General features: G+C 39.2%; 2 protein-coding genes and 2 long non-coding RNA genes across 4 annotated transcripts; 3 read left to right on the top strand and 1 right to left on the bottom strand.

Moving 5' to 3' along the window:
* The first annotated feature begins 1,991 nt into the window (after nt 1–1,991).
* On the top strand, nt 1,992–7,912 carry LOC309701334. Its single transcript, XR_014274939.1, has 3 exons — nt 1,992–2,237; nt 4,729–4,834; nt 7,688–7,912. It is a non-coding gene; the product is annotated as an uncharacterized lncRNA (long non-coding RNA).
* A 2,444-nt stretch (nt 7,913–10,356) lies between these two features.
* Nucleotides 10,357–12,977, top strand: LOC309701332 (uncharacterized protein). Its single transcript, XM_082525456.1, has 4 exons — nt 10,357–10,456; nt 10,876–10,941; nt 11,136–11,616; nt 12,724–12,977. The coding sequence occupies exons 3-4, from the start codon at nt 11,217–11,219 to the stop codon at nt 12,774–12,776; spliced, it is 453 nt and encodes a 150-aa protein (XP_082381582.1). The 5' UTR covers nt 10,357–10,456; nt 10,876–10,941; nt 11,136–11,216; the 3' UTR covers nt 12,777–12,977.
* Nucleotides 12,978–16,825: 3,848 nt separating this feature from the next.
* On the bottom strand, nt 16,826–18,443 carry LOC309699852. Its single transcript, XR_014274510.1, has 4 exons — nt 18,362–18,443; nt 17,300–17,402; nt 17,044–17,102; nt 16,826–16,937 (listed from the first exon to the last, which is right to left on the bottom strand). It is a non-coding gene; the product is annotated as an uncharacterized lncRNA (long non-coding RNA).
* Nucleotides 18,444–18,904: 461 nt separating this feature from the next.
* LOC309700989 (growth/differentiation factor 8-like) lies at nt 18,905–23,894 on the top strand. The gene is made up of 3 exons (XM_082524931.1): nt 18,905–19,292; nt 20,140–20,507; nt 20,772–23,894. Exons 1-3 carry the CDS (start codon nt 18,953–18,955, stop codon nt 21,150–21,152), a joined length of 1,089 nt encoding a protein of 362 aa, XP_082381057.1. The 5' UTR covers nt 18,905–18,952; the 3' UTR covers nt 21,153–23,894.
* The last annotated feature ends 1,902 nt before the right edge of the window (nt 23,895–25,796 follow it).

The following is a 25,796-nucleotide window of genomic DNA, read 5'->3' as shown; positions in this document are numbered from 1 at the left end:
ACCTTCAGCTGATCCATCTAATGTTCACTGAAGCCTCATCAGAAATGGTCTCAGTGGAAGGTGGCTGTCAGGAAGCCATTCTTAAACAGGAAGGGGAACAGGAAGAAAAGGCCTGAACTGAAAGGAAGTGGAAACCAGTCTGATGGAGTGATGAATCCAGATCTGAATGTTTATGGTTCTAATCATCATTAATATGCAGACCGGTAGGCAGAAAAGAGGTACAGTGAGTGTTTACAGTCATCTGTAAAACATGGTGGAGGCTCCGACATTGTTTGGGCTGCATTTCAGTCAACGATATTGAAGATCTTTGTCAAAACTGATGAATTATCAACATAGAAAAGTACCATCACATTTTGATCCAGCATGCAATACCATCTGGAAATCATCTGATTGGAAACAGTTTAATTTTTCTTCATGACAATGATCCAAAACACACTGCCAATGCAGTAGAAACATACCTGGATAGACAAAAAACACAGAGTGGAACACTATCGGTCATGGATTGGCCTCCCCGGAGCCCGGACCTCAACATTATTGAAGCAGTGTGGGATCAGTGCTTTCAACACCATCCAACCCGCACTACTGAGAGGGAAGCTGGAGGGAGCCAGAGTAGGCAGACAGCTGACTGCATGGACCATCGACTACCTTACCAACAGACCACAGTATGTGAGGCTCCACGACTGTGTGTCCGAGGTGGTAATCTGCAGCACGGGGGCACCACAGGGCACGGTTCTCTCACCTTTCCTGTTCAGCCTTTACACTTCAGACTTCTGTTATAATTCGGACGATTGCCATCTACAGAAGTTCTCAGATGATACAACCATCATTGGATGCATATCAGACGGGAATGATCAGGAATACAGGGGGGTCATCAGTGACTTTGTTGGCTGGTGTGAGACCAACGTACTCCAAATCAACGCTGGCAAGACAAAGGAGATGATCATAGACTTCAGGAGGAAGTCAACCCCTACAACACCGGTGAACATCCAAGGGAAAGATATTGAGATAGTGGACTCTTATAAGTACCTGGGTGTTCACCTCAACAATAAACTGGACTGGACTACAAATACAGACGTCCTGTATAAGAAGGGCCAGAGTTGACTCCACCTGCTGAGGAGACTGAGGTCCTTCAGAGTCTGCAGGACTCTGTTAAGGACATTCTATGACACTGTGGTAGCATCTGCCTTTTTCTATGCAGTGGCCTGCTGGGGGAGTGGATGCACGGACAGGAACAGGAGCAGGATTGACAAACTGGTCTAGCTCCATGCTGGGATGTCCCCTGGAGTCTGTGGAGGTGGTTGGCGAGAGGAGGATGTTAGTAAAGCTGACATCCATCATGAACAACCCACATCACCCTCTGCATGAGTATGTGAGTGGGCTGAGCAGCTCCTTTAGTCAGAGACTGAAACACCCTCGCTGCAGGAAGGAGCGCTTTCGCAGATCATTCATCCCAACAGCAGTTGGACTCTATAACTCCTCAATCACGATGTCATAAGTCACTGGACACTGTGAACATCCACGGTCACCACTTCATGCATAATAGACCTTCCATGTGTATGGACATGTGCAGGTATATATGTCTGTATATGTATACATATGTATATTTAGTGTGTACATGTGTGTGTGTACATGTCTATAAATCCGATTGTTCAGTCTGACGTCACTAGCCGTGTCTGGGCCTAAACTCCGCTGCAGGTCCATATATCAAACGATCACTGTGGCATTACTGAGAGTTGAAAAACTGTCTAAAGTCTTTCATCTTTAATAAAATGATCAGCGTTCTGCTCTACCAGGTGTAACAATTGAGTTTAACATCCAGGCATCCATGAAAACGGAATTTATGACATTTAACGGAGTTAGAAGTTAGCAGGGAGTTAGCTCGCTAGCTTCTATCTAAATACAATATAGCATGTCCTGACTGCGGGGTTTTGGAAACAAATTAAAACGTACAGCTCCTTTTATCACTTCCAACATAAATGAAGACAGAAAACTAAACAGCAGTGACGTTTGTAGGGTTACTGAAGTTGGGCTAGCTGGTATATAATGATGTGCTACGTGACCGCTAGCGACACAGCTATGTTAGCATAATATAAACAAGCTAACTTTTTTTCCACTCGATAAAAGTTAACGTGAGTGTTCTCGGTGGTCAGGAACAAATGTAATCGCATGGCAGGATGCTGTAAAAGGACCAAACTTCAGCCAGGAGAACAACTGAGATAATCCATCCATAATACGAGGTTAGTCATTCATATACTGCTGCATGGCTGGGCTGTAGTTACATCCTAAGGTTTTAAAAACTGAGCTTAAATAAATGATTAGTGGTAATAAAAGCCGAGGGAGGTCAACAGGGATCACTGACTGTTTTAGGAGCTTTTTGAGATCAAATAGAAGAAAATACATAACATTAAACATGTTAACAACACAAAAGCCATATTAAACGCAGACTACTTTAGACCCGGAAGTAGGATTCGTCGCGTCATCACTGAACAACCGGATAGGAATAGTAGTGGTACAATAGTTATGTTAAGCTATATAGTTTATGTCTTCCATATTTCCAACTATATCCATAATCACATACTGTGTATGCTACCATTGTATATAGTGTATTATCTTACTTTTTTTCATTGATTGTACTTATTTGTATTTTTGTATTTCCTTCTGATATCTGTACCTGAGCTGAGGTGACGCTAAAATTTCCCCGTTGTGGGATCAATAAAGTCTTATCTTATCTTATTGTATCTTATCATGTTGACAGAGAACAGAACAGAAGGCAGAAACATTCAAAGAAGAGCTTTGAATGTCCTTCAAGAAGCCTGAAGAACTATTCCTGAAGAAATGACAGATTTCGATAAATCAATCACCTGTTTCTCATTATCCTGCTAGGAACCTTCTAAAATAGGGGTGTGGAACTCCAGACCTCAAGGGCCAGGTCCTTAGACATGTCCTTGATCCAACACAGCTGATTTAAATGGCTAAATTACCTCCTCAATATGTCTTGAAGTTCTCTGGAGGCCCGGTAATGAACTAATCATTTGATTCAGGTGTGTTGACCCAGGGTGATATCTAAAACCTGCAGGCTGGCCCACCGGACCTTGAGGCCTGGAGCTCCCCACCCTGTTCTAGAGGCTATCATGAAGTTGCTGAAAGCAGTGCATCATCCACCAACCAGTTTGACCAGTAGACAAACTGCAAAGGGTCCAACTGGTGGCCTGTAATGTCCTTCACATGGGCTAACACTAGGTGTTCAAGGGATTTCATGACCACAGACGTCAAGGCGACAGGCATACATGCCAACCCTCCTGATTTGAATCCCGAATTTCAGTACCCCTCCCGAAAATCTCCATTCTCCCAAATTTCTCCTGATTTTCCACCTGGACAACAAAAATGAAAAACCATATCCCAGAATTCATTCCAGCCATTTCCAGTTTCCAACAATGGTGGCAGCTACTTAGGTTTAATATTACTCTTATTACTCTTTCTGGGTTGCAAACTAAACTTTTAGCATATTTTCAGGTGAGAATGTAGGTGTGTAAACTTCAAATATCTGAGCCGCCAAGAACAGCGAACTCCCGGTACATCATTTTCAAACCCCCGCGGTCTTTCGCCACTCAGGTTAAACATGATATATGAGTCACTTAGATAACCTAAAAATGTTATTGTTTTTTTACTTCTTTTTTTTTTTAGTGTTTTATTTGTTCCTGAGTAAATTGGTTTGGCTGAGATTAAAGTTATTAGATACGATTAGATTAAATAAAACTTTATTAATCCCTTGGGAGGGTTCCTCCGGGGGTTTTCACACAGCTGAATAAACATCAAACAGAAAACTGATTAAACAGAAGTGTGAGATGGTCGAGAATTTACACCAGTGTCTGGTTATATTTAGATAGCAAGGAGCAGATGGCAGAGTTTCACTCCACTGAGAGAGCTCGTGATGTAATTCTGAAGGCTAGACCGTCACAGTCGCTCACTTCCGGCCTACCCGGCTTTCGGAGGACCCGGCCCACTTATAGCACGAAGGCCGGGTCCTCAGGTGGATGCAGCCTCTGAATTTGGACAGCCCTGGCTCGGGGACAGTAATAATGGTGACATTTAACTTACTTTAAATACATAATTTTAAATAAATAAACACTGTAAAATTCAAGTTTTTTTGTTTTGTATATGTGTATACCCCCCCTTTATTAAATGTCTCCCTAATTCTGAGGTCTCAAGGTTGGCAAGTATGGCGTCAGGTCTATAATCATTCAATCCTGGAATGGTGGGTTTCTTGGGGATGATGGTGGAGTGTTTGAAGCAGGAGGGAACTTCACACAGCTCCAGGGATCTTTTGAGGATGTGGGTAAAGCTGGGAGTTCCTGTTTTTTTAAGAGTTGGAAGTTTTCATGCATTTACTACAGAAGCATTTCTTTGGGAAAAAATGAAACTTAATGTTGAAATAGCCCTTTGTTTTCTTATAATAAGATATCTCGGGAAATAAATGTGTAATTAAATTTCTTTATATTGATAGAAAAGGGTGTTTCAGAGATCTGGCACACTTAAGATTAAAGTAGGCTGTATGTGGCCAACAATGTAAAATGAGTTTAACATTGCTGGTCTAATAGTGACATGTCTGTTAATTTCCACATCTTACTTCCTCTTCTTCAGTAACCTTCTGCTTAAGAAAAAAAAATCCTGATTTCATAATTTCTCAAACTGCTACTTGTGTTCTGTTTCTGATCTGATCTGTCAAAGGGGAACTCACAAACAGCTTCAAGGTCTGAAAATCAGCAGATGCAGTGAACACTGAACATCAAACTGCTGCTCTCTGGAGGTGATGGTCCACTTCTTCATCTCTATGGTAGGTTGTAGCCGGGTTGGCTTAGTTCAGCTCAACTCAGTTTTTAGGGTTTTCCATTAGGTGTTAGCGCCTCGTACTGGGTACTTCTTTAGTACTTAAATACTTTTTTAGGAGTTCCAAGCGAGCCTAGTCAAGCCAAAAACATGATGTCAACAGACTGCAATACACTGATTGGCCAGGAAGTGACATCACTGGAAGAGTCATGAGAGCAACTCCCATTTTTGAAACCAGCCAATGAGCCAACACACAAACCAATATTTTGGCCATTAACCATTGATTTAGGAGAAGGTATGCCATCACCTCAGTGTCCTCTTTTGTTGTGTTGCGTTTACGTCGCACACAACTGACATCACGGGACTTTCGGGTCATGTTGCTATAACCCAGCCACACTGAGGTGGTAAACTATTGTAATTTTTCTCTTTTGTCCTGTCTTCATTCTCACTCTCATCAAGTGCTTGCTCATAGAGCTAAATCTAATTGTTGGTGATTATTCTCTATACAATATAATCTTTACAATATAATTTAAAAGCACCTTGAGACAACTGCTGTTCGGATTTAGTGCTATATAAATAAAATTCAATTGAATTGAATAAATGGAAAACACAACTGAGTTGAGTCGACTTGAGTGGAAAAGAGCTAGTGGAAAAAAGGCAATTGTTCCAGATAAGTGATCAACATGTAGAGCACCATCACCTGAAGAAAAACTGTTCCTTTACCTGGCTGCATTTAACAGAACATCACCTCATGGGAACACTATCGATACCAACGCTGTTATTGTAATCAGATTGATACTAGCGGTATAGGACCAATACTTTGTTAATATGCTATGAGTTCAGTATGTAGCCCACTAAACTGTTTTAAACACATACAGTAATTATTACTTGATATACACAAAATAATAATAATCCTCAAACATGCAGATTTCTAGCCTATAAGACAAACAACAATAACTGACCCAGAGTGGCTTAGAGACAGGCACATTTACAAACCACGTCTCCACACTGCTTTCCCTTTATAGGTTAAAACTATCGGTATTGGTATCTTAAAACCTGTATTCACTTGGTATCCGATTGATACCAAAAGTTTGCAGTATCGCACACCACCAACTGGTGGATGATGGGCTATGGGAATGTGAAACCATCACAAACCATGTCACAGCAGATAAATCAGAGGTTCAATGAAAACCACCTCCCCGGTAGCAGCATTTAGAATAAATAAAAATGAAAACTAATAAATAGCTAACTATAAATGTAAAAATACCAACTATACAACTGTACAAATATACAAGGCTTATTTAGATGTGCAAAATTGCTCTGTAGTGTTGCACATGTCTTGGGCAAGTGCATTTGTGCGTGTGTGTACGTGTTTAGACAACTTTGTGAGGACAGAAAATTGGCATGCTACTATACTTCTGGGGACCAACAGACACTTATGGCAGTGTTTCCTAACCACTGTGATGCATAGGTGTGCTGTGGAAGATTATCTGGTTTCACCCGATTAGTACTCCAAGCAAACGTGAGTAACGGGAAGAACAATTAAATTCTCTTCCACTGGAGGGCAGTACAACATCTTGCTCCAATTAAATGGGTTGCCAAATGCCAGTAAAACAGAAGACGAAGAAGAAATTACATATAGCCATGCAACAACTGCGTAATAGCAATAGATAAATATTTGAAAAGAAAAAGTAGTCAGTCTCCAGATCCTGGAGAAAATTCCGACCCAGATGAATGCCCTAGCATGAGTAGCGGTCACAAGAAAGCCAAAATGGTATACAGCACATTCCAAATTAGTATGTAAATAATATTTAAGTGTCATAAAGATTAAATATGTTGTTTTTCAATTAAACTCATGGATGGCATTGTGTCTCAGGGCTCTTTGGATCACTGAAATCAATCTCGGACACCTGTAATAATTAGTTTGCCAGTCCACATTATAATAATACATTTTACATTTTATTTAAAAGCAACTTTCAGAACACCCAAGGACACTGTATAGCAAATAAAACAGGCATAAAAACATTAAAATTATCCACAATAATAAGAGTAGCAGATAGAAAGTTTAAGATCATGGATAAGTTATACGGAGTAGGCAATTTTAAACAGGTGGGTTTTGAGTTTGGACTTAAAAAGAGGGAATGAAGTGATGTTTCTGAGGTCAGGGGCTAAGGAGTTCCAAAGTCGAGGGGCAGAGCAACTAAAAGCCCTGCCCCCCATAGAAACAAGAGGAGAGGAAGGAACAAGAGAAAGGGAAGAGGATGATCTGAGGTACCGGGAGGGGATGGTGATCTGAACCAAGTCAGAAAAGTATGGTGGGGAGAGAGAATGAATAGCCTTAAATGTATGGAGGAGTATTTTAAAATGAATGTGAGATTTGACCGGGAGCCAATGAAGCTGCTTCAGAATAGGGGTGATGTGGTGGGCAGAGGGAGTCTTAGTGTTAATACCGGTGGCTGAGTTCTGGACATGATGAAGCTTATTGACGGATTTTTGTGTAAGGCCAAATAAGAGTTAATTACAGTAGTCGAGGCTATGAACGAGAATGGCATGAGGAGTGAGGAAGGGGTGGAGGCAATTGATGTTACGGAGATGGAAATACGCTGAGTGAGTGACATTATTAATGTGTGAATTTGAAGGATAGTGTACAGTCAAGAATGACACCCAAACATTTCACAGAGGGAGAGATAGAAACCGGCAGTTTATTGATAGTAACAGAAAACCAGGTAGTTCTGGATAGTGATGATTTAGAGCCAACCAGAAGAAGTTCTGATTTGTTGCTGTTGAGTTTAAGAAAGTTGGAGGAAAACCATTGTTACGGCCCTGGCCGTCTAGAGTTTGTTTCTGTCTTGTCTTTAAGAATCTACAGGTCCTTCCTGATTGCAGAGCTGGCGGCAGCTGATTGGTCCCCTCATCATGTGGCTGTTTTTAAAAGATCCCTCACCAGCAGTTGTTGGCGGCAGCGACTGACAGCAGTAGCAGACCTGAACCTGGCTTCCAAACCTTGTGTTATTCGTGTGTCATTCCTGAGATTTACTGAGCTTTGTATATAATGTGTAAATTAGTCTTCACTTGTAAATAGTACATTGTAAATAGACACTGAAACAGAAGGGCTGAGCTGCCTTATTATTTTCTTGTACTGTTTTCTCCTGTTTATTTCAGTTAGGGAGTTAGGTGTAGCATGTCTTTTGTTTGGTTTTTGTTTCAAAGATTGGCTTCTGGGTATAGTTTGGGGGCCAGGACAGGGTCACTTCCTTTCTAACCCTTATGTTATGTTCCTGTACCCCTAGACTGGGGCGTAACACCATGAATTAAGTTTGGCTAAACAGAGGGTAAGAGAGGGAGGAGTCGGGTTTGGTGGACAGGTAAAGCTGGGTGTCGTCGGCATAGCAGTGCACTGAATATTATATTTACGGAAAATGTGTCCTAGTGGAAAGAGGTAAATGATGAAAAGGAGGGACCCAAGAACAGATCCCTGGGGCACCCCAGAAGACAAAGGCTGAGAAGTGAAGGATGTTAGTTGAATGAACTGAGTGTGGTCAGACAGGTATGATTTGAACCAAGCTAGTGGAGTATGAGAGAGGCCGATAGAGGTTATTATTGGTTAGGTGTAAGTGAACTTCTGAAGCAACTATTTTTTTCAAGAATTTTTGAGAGAAATGGTATATTGGAGATAGGATGAAAGTTATTAAGGTTATTGAGATCTAGACCTCTTTGTTTTTCAGAATTGGGGTAATTGCAGCAACTTTGAAGGAAGTAGGAACAGTTTAAGTGGTGAATGAAGAGTGGATAATTTCAGATATGAGAGGAAGAAGAGAGGGTAGACAGGCAGATGAGATCAGCGATATCAGTGACAGAGGGAAGTTGGAAGGCAGAGAGGCAATGTAATGGAGGTGGGATTACAGAGGAGGGGCTACAATGAACCATCGGGAACCAGGTCTTGGTGTATCTTATGAATTTTTTCAGTGAAGAATAGCATTAGAGAGTCGCAGAAGTTAGACGAGTGGAGATGAGCAGGTAGAAAATCTGGTGGTAGCTGTCAGATAAATATATCGGATTAAGAGAGCAACTGCTAAAAGGGTCATTACAAAGCGGCAAACAGATATTTGAAGCTGCTGATGCCTCTGTGGCCCGCAAACGTCAAGGTATAGAATCCTCCAGAGACTTGCAGTCATGCATAAACCTTCTGTTCAGCCACCCTTAACCAATGCTCACAAGCAGACAAGCTGACAGTAGGCCCAGAACTACAGTCTTGTTAACTGATGAGTGGCGTGCAACCCTGGATGGTCCATATGGATGGAGTGGTAGATGGTTGGTGGATGACCACCATGTCCCAACAAGGCTGTGAGGTCAGCAAGAAGGTGGTGATGTTTTCGGCCGGAATCACGGGGAGAGAGCTGGTCGGCCCCTTTAAGGTCCCTGAAGGTGTGAAAATGACCTCTGCAAACTATGTGGCCACTTTCTTCCATGGTACAAAAATAAGAACTGTGCTTTCCACAACAAAATCATCTTCGTGCATGACAATGCACCATCTCAGGCTGAAGAAATACCTCTGCATCATTGGCTGCTATCAGCATAAAATTATAGAAACTCATGGTGTGGCCACCATCCTCCCCTGACCTAAATCCTATTAAGAATCTTTGGAGCATCCTCGAGCAAAAGATCTATGAGAGTGGGAGGTATCCACATCCAAAAAGCAGCTCTGTGAGGCTATTGTGACATCCTGCAGATATTCAAGCAGAAACTCTCCAAAAACTCACAAGTTCCATGGATGCAAGAATTGTGAAACTGCTATCAAATAAGGGCTCCTATGTTAATATGTTTTTCATTGAAATAGCTTTTGATTTCAGTAAATATGATCACCTAATGCTGCAAATTCAACAAATGACCATTTTCAGTTCATTACAACCTATAATATATTTTGGAACTCTGTGTGTAATAATTTGGAACAGTGCATTTTAAGTTTTTTATTTTTGAAAAATAAATTTTTTTTGAAAATAAAATACTGTTTTCATTGGCAGGGTTGTTCAGTAACATTCGAATATCATCAACTATAATGGTTGATGACTTGAAAATTATGCTGACTGTCACTTGCATCAACTGTTTAGGACAATCAGAGGAAAATATCATTTGCATAATAATTTGGAATGCAGTGTACTGGGGTCAAACTGAGCCAATTCCACTATGCCTCGAGTGCAGGGAAAATTATCAATATGCTTTATGTGACACTTTTGTTTGGTGGTGTGCCGTGTGACTTTTCTAATGTGAAATATGTGCCGTGGCTCCAAAAGGTTGAGAAACACTGACTAACGGGGACAAAATGCCCCCATGAATTTGAAGGCATTTTGAGGATCAAAATGTTTTGGTGTCGAGGGTTAGGGTTAGGCCTTCATTTTTGATGGTTAGGGTAAGTAGCTAGGGAAAGCATTATGATTGAACTAAGATATAAACTTTGTTAAGCAGGATAACTGAAATTTGTGAAATGAAAGACAACGCCTCTCTCTTTACCTGTTGCCTTACTGACGCAAGAAAAAAAAGAAATGCAGCCAAACCAGCCCGTGCCCGTAAACCTCAGAGCATCTGTTGGACACTCACAGAAAGTACAGTTGGTTTCTGCCCTTCACATCAAGTAAGTACACTCATTTATCTTCTTTAGTTATGAGTTTGATATTTAAGGGAAAGTACTGGAAGTTTTGCAGAGCTAGAGATCCAAGCTAAACTTGTCTTGCAGAAGGAGCAAGAGACTTAGTTTTAATTAGACTAACATTCAGCACCTGCTGGAAGTAGTTTTGAACACAGCAGTGAGCTAAATGCAGCCGTTTGTCATAATTCATCCTCAGGTTTATACTTTTTCTTTGACTGCTAAACTTAAAATAAATACAACATGAACGATCATATGATTGAAACAACAAAATCTCTCTTTGGTTACTACAAAGATCGACACTGTTCAGAAATAACATGCTGCAAAACCCATAATTACACAGCTATTCAGCCAAACTGGTTTAACTGAGAAGTGAACGGGCCCCCGCCCTGCTTTCTTTCATTCAGCACCATAATAAGTGGGTCATCCGTCACAAACCCTGACACTGACAAGCATGTTCAGCAGCAATACAGGTAAGACACGCAGCTTATCTCCCATTTCCTGATCCTGTGCAGTTGGGCACAAATTAAAAGCCTCACCTTTCCAGGTGAATGCAGTAAACGTTTAAAAAGATCAAATCTGCTGGCTTGTTTTGTGCAAAAAAACAAACTATGTTGACATAGTTGAATTTTTAATTTTTAAAACTTATTTTCTGATGTTCGCACAGACAACCACCCCTCAGGATACAACCTGGGCCCACAGGCGGGCGACCAGGGGTCTCACGGGGGCCAGAAGCCTAAAGGAGACCATGGAAAAGAGGGGCGCCACGGTGGAGATGGTCGCCATGGAGGGGATGATCGCCATGGAGATGATCACCATAGAGATGAGCCCCGTGGAGGTGACTACCGTAAAGATGACAACCGTGGAGGTGATCGCCACGGCAATGATCATGATGGCAGTCAGAGGAGACGCAGCCCCGATCGCCAGAGGGACCGTGAACATGACAGCGACCACAGCTCTCGTCGGCATCGTCGCGGGAGCGGCAGTGGCAGTAGCAGTGATGGCGAGGGTGATCATGGAAAACATGGGCACAAACAAAGGCATCGTCATGGGAGCGGAAGCCCTGGCCGTGGTCACGGTCGTGGTCGTGGTCGTGGTCGCGGGCGTGGGCATGGCCATGGGCCTCCAAAATAATGCAGTGAATCCAGGTGAGACACAAGTACAACAGGAACCTGAACCAGTGATTTGTGGATGAATTAGTCGTACTACTGCTGAATGACATACAGTAAATTATCATAATTCCTCTTGCTGAAAATGATCTTTGTAAAGTCGTTTTATTTGACAGATAATTACATAAAAAGCCACCAACAGTCAAAACCTGGTCCACCTACAATCGCCTCAACATCTGTCTTTTAAAGCAGCTTTGCTCCTAATTTTAAACCTCAGCAAAATCCAAATGTATGAGCTAAATTATTATGAAGCGTGAAACTATCCGTAGACACTGTAAACATGTTTATTTCTGCTGTAAAGTTGGACATTTTAACATGGGAGTGTATGGGGATTGACTCATGTTTGAAGCCAGCCTCAAGTAGCCATTAGAGGAACTGAAGCTTTGGTGCTTTAGCATTGGATTAAATTTTTAAGTCCAAGTGTTTCCTGCTTGTTTATTTCATTCAGTTTAGGGTGCACAGGGCAAAATACCTTCTAGAAGCAATTCTGAAATTTATTTTAAAGGATTATCTAAACTAACGTTAATTTAACCAAGTCTTAAAACCTTTTTTCTCCCCAAAAGTTACACTTCTACCACAATCTTCCCCCAACATATTTCCATTCAGGATTCCTTTCGATGCCACGTCCCTTTTATGATTGTCTGGCGCTGCTCAGTATGAAGATAATGTCATATTTCTGTGAGCCAATCAGCATTTAGCACCATTTGGCCCTGAGGCCAACTGGTGGGTTGTTTAACTGTCAATAAAACCTGGGCTAACACGTTTTTTGGGAGCTAAACCTTCAACAAATAACTGCAAAACATGCTCTTAAAACTTTGATCTTAAGCTTCATGACACAGGATGAAAAGGATGATCTGAAGCTTTAGTGTGAAAAAAACCTTAACGAGAGATGTTGGCACTTTTTAAAAATGATGTCTCCTTCCATTGAAAAAGTCTGACAAAGAAAGCTCGCTCACATGCTCACCAGCTAGTTAATTCATTTTAATGGGAAATAGAGATGTTTGAGAAGCTTCTGGTGAATCCTGTTAAAACTTGTCGTCTTGCTCAAATCACTTAATCTCTGCTGTCTTTTTTTGTGTCTCTCAGGCAGCAGAGCCAGCCACCAGCAGAGGCCCCTCCTTTTGAAGAGCGTTAAGTGAAAGCACGTTGCTCTGTCCTGACACTGAGCTCACTGCTACAGTAGTTTCAGCATTTTATTTTTTCACTGAAGACGTTTTGTTTTTTCTTAATCCTGCAGCCTTTGAAATCCAGCCAAACAAGCTGAGTGGACGGCTCCATAGTTTAGGCAATAGTTTAGGCGATCTTCACATTTGGGTGAAATAAAAATGATCAAACTGAAATGGCTCTCATGTTTGCTTTTTTAATGGCTTCTCAACGTTTTTTTTAAAGTGCAACATTCTAGCCAGGATCTTTGCAACTTTCTTATAATAGTAAAGTTTACTGAACAACTTTGTACAAAAAGGGAAAAACAAGAGAGAGCCGTGCTCAGTATTTTCATGAATCCATGGTGGATCTTTTCAGGTTTACAGACATGTATGTTGCTTCTCTAACTGTGCAGCCAGACAGCAGTTCATGCTTCTTTGGAATATACTTATATCTACGATAAAATTAACCTGGATTACTTCATATATGCCAAAGGTCTGCAAAAGTTTGCAAATTCAAGTCAAAACAGTAAATCAGTCAAAAAAAAAAAAAGTTTAAAAACATTACCTTAATAGCTTAATAAAATGCAATATTATAAAACAAAAACTAAAAAAAAACTAAAAGAAAAAAAATATAAAAATGAAATTAAACAAACAAGCAAAATATTAATTTACACTGAGAGAAAATTAAAAAAAAAATCAATACAATAATAATAATGATGATGATGATGATGATGATGATAATAATAATAATAATAATAATAATAATATATTAAAATAAAGTTAGAAATAAAATAATTTAGTATAATAAATTAATACATTTACATTAAGTAAAAAAATAGAATAAAAATTATGCTGTATAGACTACAATAAAATATAAAACAAGTCATAAATAGAATAACGAATAACTACTACAATTTTTTAAAAAGTTGCTGGATTTTTTTTTTTTTATTGAATAAAATGTACAATAGTCAATCAATGAGCTCTAGTGACCTTAATCCAAAACAAAATAAAATTTAAATAAAATAAAAAACTAAAAAGCTTTAAAAGCCACATGGAAGAAAATGACAAGACCCAGTTGATACTCTGGGGTAAGTAAAGAACAACAAAGAAAAACCTGTGAAGCAAACTCAAAATTTTTAAAAAAGCATCTTTTCATGAATGTGCTCCAGAGTTCATATTTCCCTGGATGAGGTCTCTCAGGCACAAACGATCAGGTCTGTCACTCCACCTCTGGGTGGAGCTGCAGGGTCAGTTAAGGTTGCCGTGTGGATTTGGTTTGGCTCCGCCCACCAAACTGACGCAGGTGAGGTGGCAGAGCGTGACAAAGTAAACAGAGATAATCACGTGTGGAAATGAGAGTGTAACTATTTGTACTCTTATTTGTACAACTCAAACATTAAACTAAACATATTAAATACTGAAATATTTAAAACATCCTCCTTTAAATCCACGCTCTAAGTGCAGACGTGTTTCTCTCTGTGTATGTTCACAGCCCAGGCTGCTGATATGAAACATGAAGTCAACGTGTGCTCAGCTCTCACTGGGCTTTCATGTCCACAGAAACTCTAAGAAGGTCGAGCTGGTGAACGCTCATATTTGTAGGTCAAAGGTCAACAATTTCAGTTCTTATGAAAGAAAACAAGAAAGAGGCGGATTTCTCAACTTTTAAAACTTTGATGCTTTACTGACGGTGTGCTCGCTAACATGCAGATACAGACTGCACATGTAGCTCTGATAGCTCTTTTATACATTACAGCTAACAACACACTCCTGATCCTGGCCTCGAAGTCATCATTAATACCAGCCCAGCCTCTGGAGCTGTCCCAGCACACTGTGACCTCAGCCTTTATTTACAGGGTCCAGATAATTCAAATCCAGTCTGCTCAACTACTGCTCATTTCTAAAGTTTTAAAGCAAAATATAAAGAACTGGAGGGTTGCTCAGGACTTGTGCACAGCACTGGATATGAGATTCAGGAGAATCGATAAAAGGGTTTCTCTAAATACAGGCATATTTGACAGTAGCAAGCTGGTTGATAACACGGTGGTAAATACGCTCCTGTCACAACTTTTTCAGTGTTTTTTTTTTTTTCTTGCTAGCATGAAATTATTCAAGAATAAAAATGTGTATTCAGTGATTTACGGTTTTGTTTACAAATCTTAGTAGATTTCTTGTACCGAGGTAGGATTTTGATGTACTTTTTTTAGTTTTAGTTTCTGTGTCATGTTCCTTCTGGTGCTATTCAATTATATACTGAAGGCAAACATTAGCACACATTACAGCACTGTGCTGCACCTACTTTAAAGCTTTTAACAAATATTTGAAGATTTTCATTTGACATTTTAGAAAACCAAACATTAAAGTGTTTTATTATACATTAGAGCAGTAAATTATAAAGTCATTTATAATGAATGAATAAAATGTGCTGTTCTACTTCACTCTTATTATATTCTGATGGTTATGTGCTGTTTCTGCAATATTATGATATTTGCCTCTCAATGTAGGTTTACTAAATTAAAAATAAATAATATTTTAATGTTCTTGGAGGCTCTTTAATGGAAATGATATTTTTAACACTATTATTGTTGTTGTTATCTGTGAATATTTAAAGTGTTTTACAAAATGTTTTTCTTTTTAATTATTAATTATTAAGATGTCAAATTACAGTTATTTAAATGCATTCCCGAACAGAAAAATATAATAGTATTAAAATGTGAATTTGGTTTAACAAGTTTTAAGTTTTAAACAATATAATTTGAGAGATTTTTAAAAAAACAATTGTGTTTCCTGTTTTTATAACAGGCGGTTTTATAAATTACTTAAGTGGTGTTAGTAAATTTAAGTTTTCAGTGTATTCGTGCACCGCAGAGCCTGAAATCATGCCTATTGTTAGTTCAATTTTAAAATCCTGTATTTATTTCCTGTTGAATCCTTTGATTTCACATGACCTGCTTTTGGTTCCTGGTTTCCCCTGTGCCACCGTGTTTCTGAGTCTTGACATCGAAGCTGCTGTTTGTTGTCAAAACACATGTAAGAGATATGACAGGAGCCAGGATAAAGATGTCTCGAGGTGAGTTTAGTGTCAAAGTACAAACATTTAGTTCACCTGATGTTGAAATAAGGTAAAATAAGGTGTAATTAAAAATGAAAGAAAGAAAAAATAGTTCTGCTGTTATCCCACAAATTGAATTCTACAAAATTTAAAAGAAAAAAAAGGAAAACAGAAAATTTATGACCAAATAAACAGCATAAAAAAATTTCCAGATCCGTTACTCAAGATGAGTTGAGCAATGAATAATATGTCTTTATTGTACTGAGAAACAACATTAATTATGTCACATTCACTTTATATATATATTTTTAAGTCTGTTTACCTTTTATCACCACCAAAGTGCATTTACATTCAGACACAGGTAATGTGTTGATAAATGCATGTATTTCTTTTCTTTTGCCTTTTATGATGAAAGCCTGAATGACGCTCTGCCTTGTTCGTGCATATTTTTTCTTTTAAACCCGGGATGGCTCTAATGAGAATGCATGAAGTAAAATGTACCTGGAACTAGATTTTAGTGGTCATAATCTAATTGTCCTTTATACTCTTTAAACTATAACTTTAAAGGTTTCAGAAGTGGTGTTTTTGTTTTGCAGTACAAAGTTTTGTGGACACATGTTGTAATGTCTTAAAATAATCCACACCTCAGATTTTTGCTGTGGACAGAAACTAATATCTGAACTTCACCTGTTTCATGCAGCCTGGGTGGATGTCCAGGCAGATTTCAAGTAAAGAAATGTTTTGGTTCATTAACATAATCGGCGTCACTGTCAATGAAAGGGAGCTCGTCGTATCGGATCGCTGCCTCCCAGCAGAGATGCAGAGCCTGAGCGACAATGTCCTCCGACATCCTCTGAGCAAAGTCCAGCAGAGCTCTACTGGCTGGAGGGGGATCCTGGAAGCTGCCGTCAGCTGAGCCTGCAATACCTTCAGAGTCGCTTGCATGCTTCAGAAACCCCTCAGCCTCATCGGTGACGGCCTCATCCGGTTTGTCAGAACGGGCTCCAAACCAGCATCTTGACCTGTTACATCCCATTTCACAGAGACGCTGATGGAGCTGTTGAATCTTCAGCAGCACGAGTTTCTACTGGTGACCTTCATGTCTGCAGAAACAGTCAGCAGAACAAAGACATGTTGGTTTTAAACACTTCCAGGAGATGTTTGACCCAACAAGAGCTGTTTATCCTTTCTGGAGAAAGATATCATCACCTTCCGACCTCTCTTTATCCGACAACAGCAACACCAGAGACACCGGGCTCTACGAAACACTGGAGAAAACAAGCCTTTTTAAAAGGTGAGAAATTTCATACACAGTCACATATAAAGTTTCTGTCAGACTTTGGACTAAATAAGGCATTTTAAGGCATTATAAATACACACATGGGTGGCAAATCAAAATGAGAGCCTTCTACAACACACAGTGATATTACAAAATGTGAAAATTTAATTATTTTTTTCAAGTTACCCTCTGTCCTGTGCTGCAGTTCCTCTCCAACCTCCAGAGCTGCTGATAACCAGGCTGCTGAACCAGTTTCCACCTGCTGCTGGTTTGTGGGAGGAGCGAATCGCTGGACACCACCCAAAACAAACTGTTTACCCCCTGAAAGCCCTTAAAGTGCACCTATTCTGCTCGTTACCAGTGCCATGCTTTTATTGTTGGACTCATAGTAGCTTTGCATGAGTCAGCTGGTGAATGAATTCAGAATAATCCTTCTTTATCTTACACTGGGCCTTGGTTCAGCTCCTCAGGCCATCCTCTGTCTGAAACAAGCTGTTTCAGCTCCTCGCCCTTTAAACCAACTTTCTTAGCAGAGTGTGTGAGCAGCAGATGGAGCTTCTGTGCCTGAGATGACCATATTAGGAATAACTATGACATCATACAGGCCAGAGAGTAGAAAAAACAGCATGAAACTGAGCATTTAGATTTGGATCTGTCACTGCCAGCTCATTACTTTGGTGAATTGGTGTGTTTCATCCTAAATCATGACTTTTTAACACCTTTTAAAAAGGGACTGTTATTTTCTGGGTGGCTGATGCTGCCACTGCCAGTGCATCAATGGCAATGACATTACAGGACACTTGGCTTCGATGCAGATGCAGGAGTTACCTGACAAAACAGGATTAGGATGTGCGTGCACCGGCTCTGGCTCTGTGTGAAACCTTCTGTTTGTGAGGGGCAGCCAATCAGAAGAAAGTCAGCTGCAGGCCAAAAACACAAAGAGAAACTAATGGGGCAGACCCTGCAGGCTTAAAGGGAGAGGAGCTACAAAGCTGGTTTCACACAGAGGATGAACTGAGGGGCAACACTGGGGCCCAATGCAAGAAAAAGAAGGATTATTTTGAACTGTGATTCATGCAAAGCTACTTTAGGAGAGTCCAAGAATAGAAACGTGTAGCTAGAAATGAGCAGGATAGATTCTCTTTAAAATAAAAACAACAACATAGTGTTATATCATTCCGTATGTGTCATCTAATAAACAACAAGCGCAAACTAAACTGTAGATTTAGCTTTCCAGTTAACACTTACAGCTGAGAGTGATTTTTAAGCCTCAGCAAACAGGAAGCAACAACTTCGAGTAAAATGTAAATATGGATCATGAGCAGGTGATGGTGCCTTCAGAGTCCTGCAGAGTGGGAGTTTGTGCAGCTCAGAATGTAGACACAGAGTCAGCGGCGCCATCTGGTGGCAAAACAAAATAAAATACAAACAATAGGTCTTGGAGAGGAAAATGCAATGCGCACCTGTCAATTCACTTTTTAAAACTCCCTCTGTGTTGATGTTACCAAAAGAAAAGAAAGAAAAAGCTTATTCTAAGAGATCCAGCTAGCTGACTTAGCTGTGTGCATGACTGAAACGTTTAGAGATGTTTATATCTCTGTGTTTAGGCTATGTCACACTGTAGTGTGGCATTGCTTCATTTGTTCCGCTTTGCATTTTTAAACCTTGTTATAAACACACTTCAATCAAACGTATTTGATTATTTCACATCTGAAAAGTTGTCCTACCTCTTTAAATGTCACTTCTAAAAAAAAAAAAAAAAAAAGCAGCCAATCATAAAGTCCTGGGGGGACAGGCTCACATCAGACGGCGTCACTGCGCTCACTTCTTCTCTCCAGCATGCTCCTCTCGCTCTGCCTGAGCGTTTCTGTTATCTTCTTTTCCTCTTCGGGTTTTGCCATGGAGATGAACCAGACCTCCAAGTTGCTGGGGGAGAGCGGAGAGCAGTGTTCAGCCTGCGACTTCCGGGAGCACAGCAAGCAGATGAGGCTCCACAGCATCAAGTCGCAAATCCTCAGCATCCTGCGGCTGGAGCAGGCGCCCAACATCAGCCGCGATATGATCCGCCAGCTGATCCCCAAAGCGCCTCCTCTGACACAGCTGCTGGACCAGTATGATCCGCGGGTGGAGGACGAAGACCACGCAACCACGGAGACCATCATCACAATGGCAACAACGCGTAACTAAACAAACCACTGAGGGGTTTATACCTAAAATAAATAAATAAATACATGAATAAATAAATAAATAGTTTTGCACTTTTTTGTGCGTAAATCCTGTGCGTAAAGAGGCGCAGTAAAATAGGATACTGCTGAGGCGCAAACGACCAAACAGACCTGAGCTACGACTTTAAGGCCGTAAATGTTTATATGATATGATGTTTATATTTATATTAGCCATAAAATCTTAATGGCAGGTGACCAACAATTATCTTTAACGAGGATTTGTATTTGGTATTACTGGTGTTGAGCGTTTGAGGGAGCCTCCCAGCCTTCACATGCTCAATTGGGGTGGTTAGCACCAGATTTCTGTCGTTTTAATCTGGAGAATTTTAATCTTAGATTAACTAGTTGATGAATTTAGAAGTTATGGTGACGCAAAATACCATTATTGAAGGACAAATGAAACATTTAAGGAGTTATCATACTAATACCACTCATATCTTAAATCACCATTAAATTCTAGCTACAGAATTTCTCCAAATCTGTTCATTTAGTTTTCCAAAAAGGAGACAAAACAGACAATTGACTGACAGCATTAACTGGAATAACATCGTTCAAATGATCAGGGGCACCTCCAGAATTTTTTCATAGGGGTGGCCACATGGGGGGCCACTAAAAATACTGTAGTGGCACAGCAAAAACAGAATTTCCAGTTTTAATAAATATTTTTTAATAATTATAATAATATCCTTTCATGAATGTCTGCATGCATGACAACCAAAAGTTTATGTGAAAATGTTTCTAATGCAACAGCATAACATTTTTTTTTTGTTTGTTTGTTTTTATATGACTCACTTCTTCCAGACAATCCAATCGCCCAGGACGAATTGTCCTGTTGTCTGTTCAGCCTCAGTCCAAAGATTCAGCCCAAAAACATCCTGAGCGCTCAGCTGTGGGTTCACCTGCGGCCTGCTGACGTGGTTACCACCGTCTTCCTGCAGGTCTCCCGCCTCAAACCTGGCAAGGAGGGAAACAGCACCCGCGTCCGGGTTCGCTCCCTGAAAATTGACACTGACGCTGGTGCTGGCTCCTGGCAGAGCATCGACATCAAGTCTCTGCTGCAGGCTTGGCTGCGTCAACCAGAAACCAACTATGGCATAGAAATCAACGCCTACGACTCCAAAGGAGAAGATCTGGCCGTTACTTCAGCAGAGCCTGGAGAGGAAGGACTGGTGAGTCTATTTCCTCTATGACTCTATAAGTATTGGTTTGCAGTAGCCGTTATTTTTATGCATTACACTTAAGCAATGGTTAATTATTGGCTAAATTTCAAGTAAGCTCAGTACCTATGATAATTTTTATAATGAAACAAAATTATTACTTAATAAAGTGAGGCACCAAAAACTATGTGGTCAGGTTTAGGCACTATAAACTATAAACCTTCCAGGCTGTCTTATGCATTACTGTTTAATTTTCCATTTACAACTCCTTCCTAGCAACCCTTCATCGAGGTCAAGATCCTCGACAACCTCAAGAGATCCCGTCGTGACTCGGGCCTCAACTGTGATGAAGAGTCTGTGGAGACACGCTGCTGTAGATACCCACTCACCGTTGACTTTGAGGAGTTTGGGTGGGACTGGATTATCGCGCCCAAACGCTACCGAGCAAACTACTGCTCAGGGGAGTGTGAGTTCCTGCACCTGCAGCAGTACCCACATGCACACCTGGTGAACAAGGCTAACCCACGGGGTACAGCTGGGCCCTGCTGCACACCCACCAAGATGTCACCCATTAACATGCTCTATTTCAACCGCAAGGAGCAGATCATCTATGGAAAGATCCACTCCATGGTGGTTGACCACTGTGGCTGCTCTTGAGGATATCACGCATCCGTGAGGGTGAAACGTCTAACAGAAATGATGCAAAGATTTCAAATATTGCACTTTTTTTTTCAGTTTGATTTAGTAGTTTAAGAAAAGCAGCCAATAAACAGGTTCCAAAGATGCTAAAAAACATCCAAAACAATGAAATAAGTCATTTCAGTTATTCAGTTTTGGTCTTTGTGTTCTAATCCAAACAAAAATTGACCAAACAGGATGCAAACACACATCAAAAACAAACCAACAGCGAGCCCAGAAATACTCAAAAGTCGCACAAATTTATTCATATAATGATTGCTTACTTTTTATATATGTAACTGCTGTGCTATAAACCTGTAAAAACAATTTAACACAGCATTTAAGCATTTTAAGCATTTAACACACTCAGTAGATACAGAGTAAGAAGCTCATTCATTTTATGTCCGAATGTAAAATGAAGCAATGCAACCAAATTTAAAAAAAAAATGTATTTCAACAGAAAGACAATTTCAAATGTGCAAAAAGAGCATTTAGAGAAAAATCTAAATATATTAAATGCTAAATATATCTAATATCTCATATATATATAAAACGCATTTAGGCAGGATTCAAAAGGTAAAAGTTAGTAAAAGTATAGTATTACAAGTAACTCTTTTAGCACAGTTTTTGGTCTCCTCTGGGAAAATGTCTGTATTTTTAGCTGCTAAATGCTGCACTATGTTCTCTAACTGTGTGTGTGTGTGTGTGTCTGCTGTTAGCTTTGTAGAGCTTTTTTTAAACTGCTCCATGAGGAGTGCTAATCAAATAGTGAATTTTAAACCATAACAGTTTTTACACAACCTTTACAAATAGTCATTGACTATATTGTTATACAAGACTTATTGAATATAAGCTTTTGCTTTTAGTATAATCTTTAAGGCTTTTGAGATAATCACTGTTAATATATTCACTTTTTCAGAAAATAACAGAAGATGCAATCTTACACACATATATCTTTTTTTAATATATCTTTTTTTATTGGTGTGTTTACCCACTTTCAGGCCTTTTCGCACATTCAAGTGTGAGGCAATGTTTGAACATGAATATCTCAAAATATTAACAATAAAAGCCTAAAATATTCGCTGGTATTTCTTACCATCAGAACAATTCAGGTAAATTGGGACAGAGTTATTAAAAAACGTCTGAGTATCGGCTGGCTAAAATGAAAAAAATGTCCCATATTTGAATGCACGCTATTAAAAAACTTTACATTGCAAAAGAAAACTAGTGACACTTTTTGAATGATATATAGTTATATTTTACAATAATGAAAAGTAAAATGTAAAATATTCTTTAACATTAAAATGTTAGTCACAAAAATGGAAAAAAAAAATCTTGTTTTTAAAAATTTGAATACCATCTGGAAGCTCCAGAATTTTTGATGTATTCAAACTTTGATCTGGACTAGCTGCTGATATTTTTTTGTTTTTAGGGTACAACGTGTCATATTTGCTGGATTCAACAGGGAATTTGAATGAAAAAAAAAAGTAAATATCTAAAAGTAAGTAATTGCCATATAAAGATGAAATTTCACAGCAGTCACTTCATATGTCCAAACGTTGGGCCATTAGTTTATTATGCAATTTGAAGATGATCAAAATTAGTCATTTTTTAATGAATCTGTCCCAAATTAAAGATCCTGATTCATTTTCATGGTAAATGTGAAGCTGAAATTTAACAGCAATCACAAACTCAAAGTCAAACTTTGGACCATAAAAGTTTTATTTAAAAGATGGTTGAGCAGATGAAGGACCCCTGTGTAACTCCCTGATGAAGGCATCTTTGCTGAAATTAGTTTTGTAGGTTAAAACTAATTTCATCATGTTTAATTGCTATTTACAGAGTGCTTTGCAGAGCTTGGATTTGTAAGTAGTTTAACTGTCTGAAGCCACAGAGTTTGGCTCTTCGATTACTTACATACTAACTGCATTAATTCAAACTTGGCCATGTTTTATATGAACATTCACCATTGAAATGGGATAAATATAGCAGGAAATAAGAAAAAGCAGAATAGGCCACCTTTGAAGAAAAACATGGCTTATCCAGCTGTTGCTTTTCAGTTACAGTATTGTGCACGATCAGAAATCTGTATTATTGTTAATGTTACTTTTGTATCTCCAGTGTTTGTTAAATGTTCTGTATGCATATAAAAATGCATTTTTAACTTAATCAGCACTTTGTACTTTGGTGGACTCACTATGGGGGTCTAAATACAGTAATATCAGATAATCATATGTGCAAATGTCTGGAATTTTCTGCCATCCTAACTCAACTTTCACACAAAAAATGACTTTCAGACTGAGTAGATGGACCCCTGCTGCTTCCTGTCCTATTTTATGAAATCGTGTCCTGATATGAGCCTTGACCAAAGCAAACCCTGCAGGGCATCTTCCATGTGCGCCTTTATTTTGAAAAACATGAACTGAATGACTCTGATCTGGCACTTTGTCCCTCTCCCTGTTCCAGCACTCATTTTAGAGGAAAAGAGTTGCTCTTTTTTTCCCTTTTCTTTTTCTTTTTTTTTGAGGACGTTGTTGCAGGTGTTATTCAGTGTTGGAATTTTATTTTGCTGTTGTATTTTTGTCGTGGTGGATTGTGTGCAGAGACTTTGTCACGTGTTAACTGGAGGCAGGAGAAAAAGCTATTGTGGGGTAATTTGAAGTGAAGATTTGTCATAAATGAATTTAGTCTCTTTATTCTGAGTCTAAAAGTTGAATGTAACCACTGCCTCATAAAGTACTGTCACATTTTGGTACATAATTTGTTTGCCGTGTTCTCTTCGTTGAGCTTTGTGACTTCAGTATTTATTTGTTATCAACAGAATTAGCTTTGAGAAGTCCCAGCGTACTGACACATATTAAAGTGCAGTACTGTGCAAAAGTCTTGTGATACTCCTAATTTCCTTATATGGTATTAGGAAAAAGGGAAATATATAATTTCTTCAGGAATAGGAAAGTAGTCTGCAGGAATAGTTCTTCATGCTTCCTGAACAACATTCAAAGCTCTTCTTTCTGCCTTTCATTGTTATACTAGGATCTAGGAAATCTAGGATCTGTTTGGGATCTGTGTCAGGTCTTTGCTGGATTATGTTCCTTTTACTTAGGGACATGAATATACATTGCTAGGCTTGATACTTCTGCTTTTGTCCTCCCCTTGTCCAGTTTCCTCAACTTTTTAGAGATACGCTGCACACCATCCTGAGATATGTTAAGTTTTCTGCTAACAGTAGTTTATTATAAGCAGCCTGTCAGAAAAACACATAATTGTTTTTGGGGTTTTTTTTAACCAATTTCTTTATTTGAATCTATGAAAAATGCTAACAATAACACAGGTTGACAGAAATAAATGACATTTTCATACCAACAAGGTGATTCCTAAACTAGCAAAAGATACAGTTTAAATCAATTCTTTGCTGTCTGTTCATCCTTAAGTTAGGTGCCTTTTTATGCTTGAATGATTGACAGGACAAAGTCCCCCCCCCCCCCAAAAAAAAGACAAAAAACAAATAAAATATCCTCTCAAAATGTCCAGGTAGAAGGATTGAACTGAAAATGAGTGAAAAAGGAGCCAGTATCAAAAGAAACATTTAGAAAGACCTTCAGAAAGTCTGGAGAACTGTTGCTCAAGACCACTTAAAGGAATTACAACAAAATCTGTCTAATTGGACGTAAAACAGAAAGAAATGAGTATTTTTGCACTTTTGCACAGTGCTGTATACCACTACATCGTTGCAGTGATGTGAACCAACACTGTTGGTCAGGAAAAATAAGAAATTTAAAGGCGTGTTAAGTTCAGGAAGATCCACAAAAGGATCCATAAAAAATGAATCAGCTTTATTGTGTGACAGTTTGTAACGATTGCGGTCTCAAAACACCTTATTATGTAAAATCTGAAAACTAAACCTATAACAGAACACCTGCAGTTTGTCAAACTCAATCTCATCAAGGACCTGACATGTGAAATGCTTTACTGGGATGCTTTTATTCAACAAGAAAATACCACAGGTTGTTGTATAGCATGCTCTTACAAACATTTTGATTCAAAAATTAACAAGCTGCCTATACATTACCATAAAGATCGCAGTCATGCTTCTGAATATGACTGGTCATATGGAGCATTTGATAAAATCAAATACAATTTTCTGAACGACCTCTCGCCAAATGGAAGATCTGACTGAGTGGTTTCCTCTGCTGTGAAGCACCTTGTCTTTGTGACTCCATCACTTTCAGAATTGGCACACAAGAAACATTTACATGCATTTATGCTGTTCAGCAACTTTCTGAAGACTCTGTTCTCCTGTTCTTGTGTCTGATATATACTGTAAGTTTAAAAAAAATACTGTAAACATCTAAAGCAAAACTGGGTTGTTATGGCACCTATTTTTAGTCTCCGCCACCTCCTCGGGGAGATTTCTCTGTTTTTAGCTGCCAATCAGACGGTGAGCATTGTTGTTTTTTTAGAGCTTTGATCTGAAAACTGCTTGATGAAAGTTTGGTTGTAATACTTTTTTCAGTTTTGCAGATGAACAGTAAGAGGTGGAATTTATGATGAATGACAGTGGTGGAAAATCAGTTGTGCTTATTGCCAGCTCTATGTCCTTTCATTATTGGGCTCTTTTAGAGT

The sequence above is a fragment of the Aulonocara stuartgranti genome (genome assembly GCF_965226115.1).
Source record: "Aulonocara stuartgranti genome assembly, chromosome: 23".
Taxonomy (NCBI): Eukaryota; Metazoa; Chordata; class Actinopteri; order Cichliformes; family Cichlidae; genus Aulonocara; species Aulonocara stuartgranti.
The sequence above is the reverse complement of the archived record's forward strand: the minus strand, read 5'-3'. Positions and strand labels throughout refer to the sequence as shown.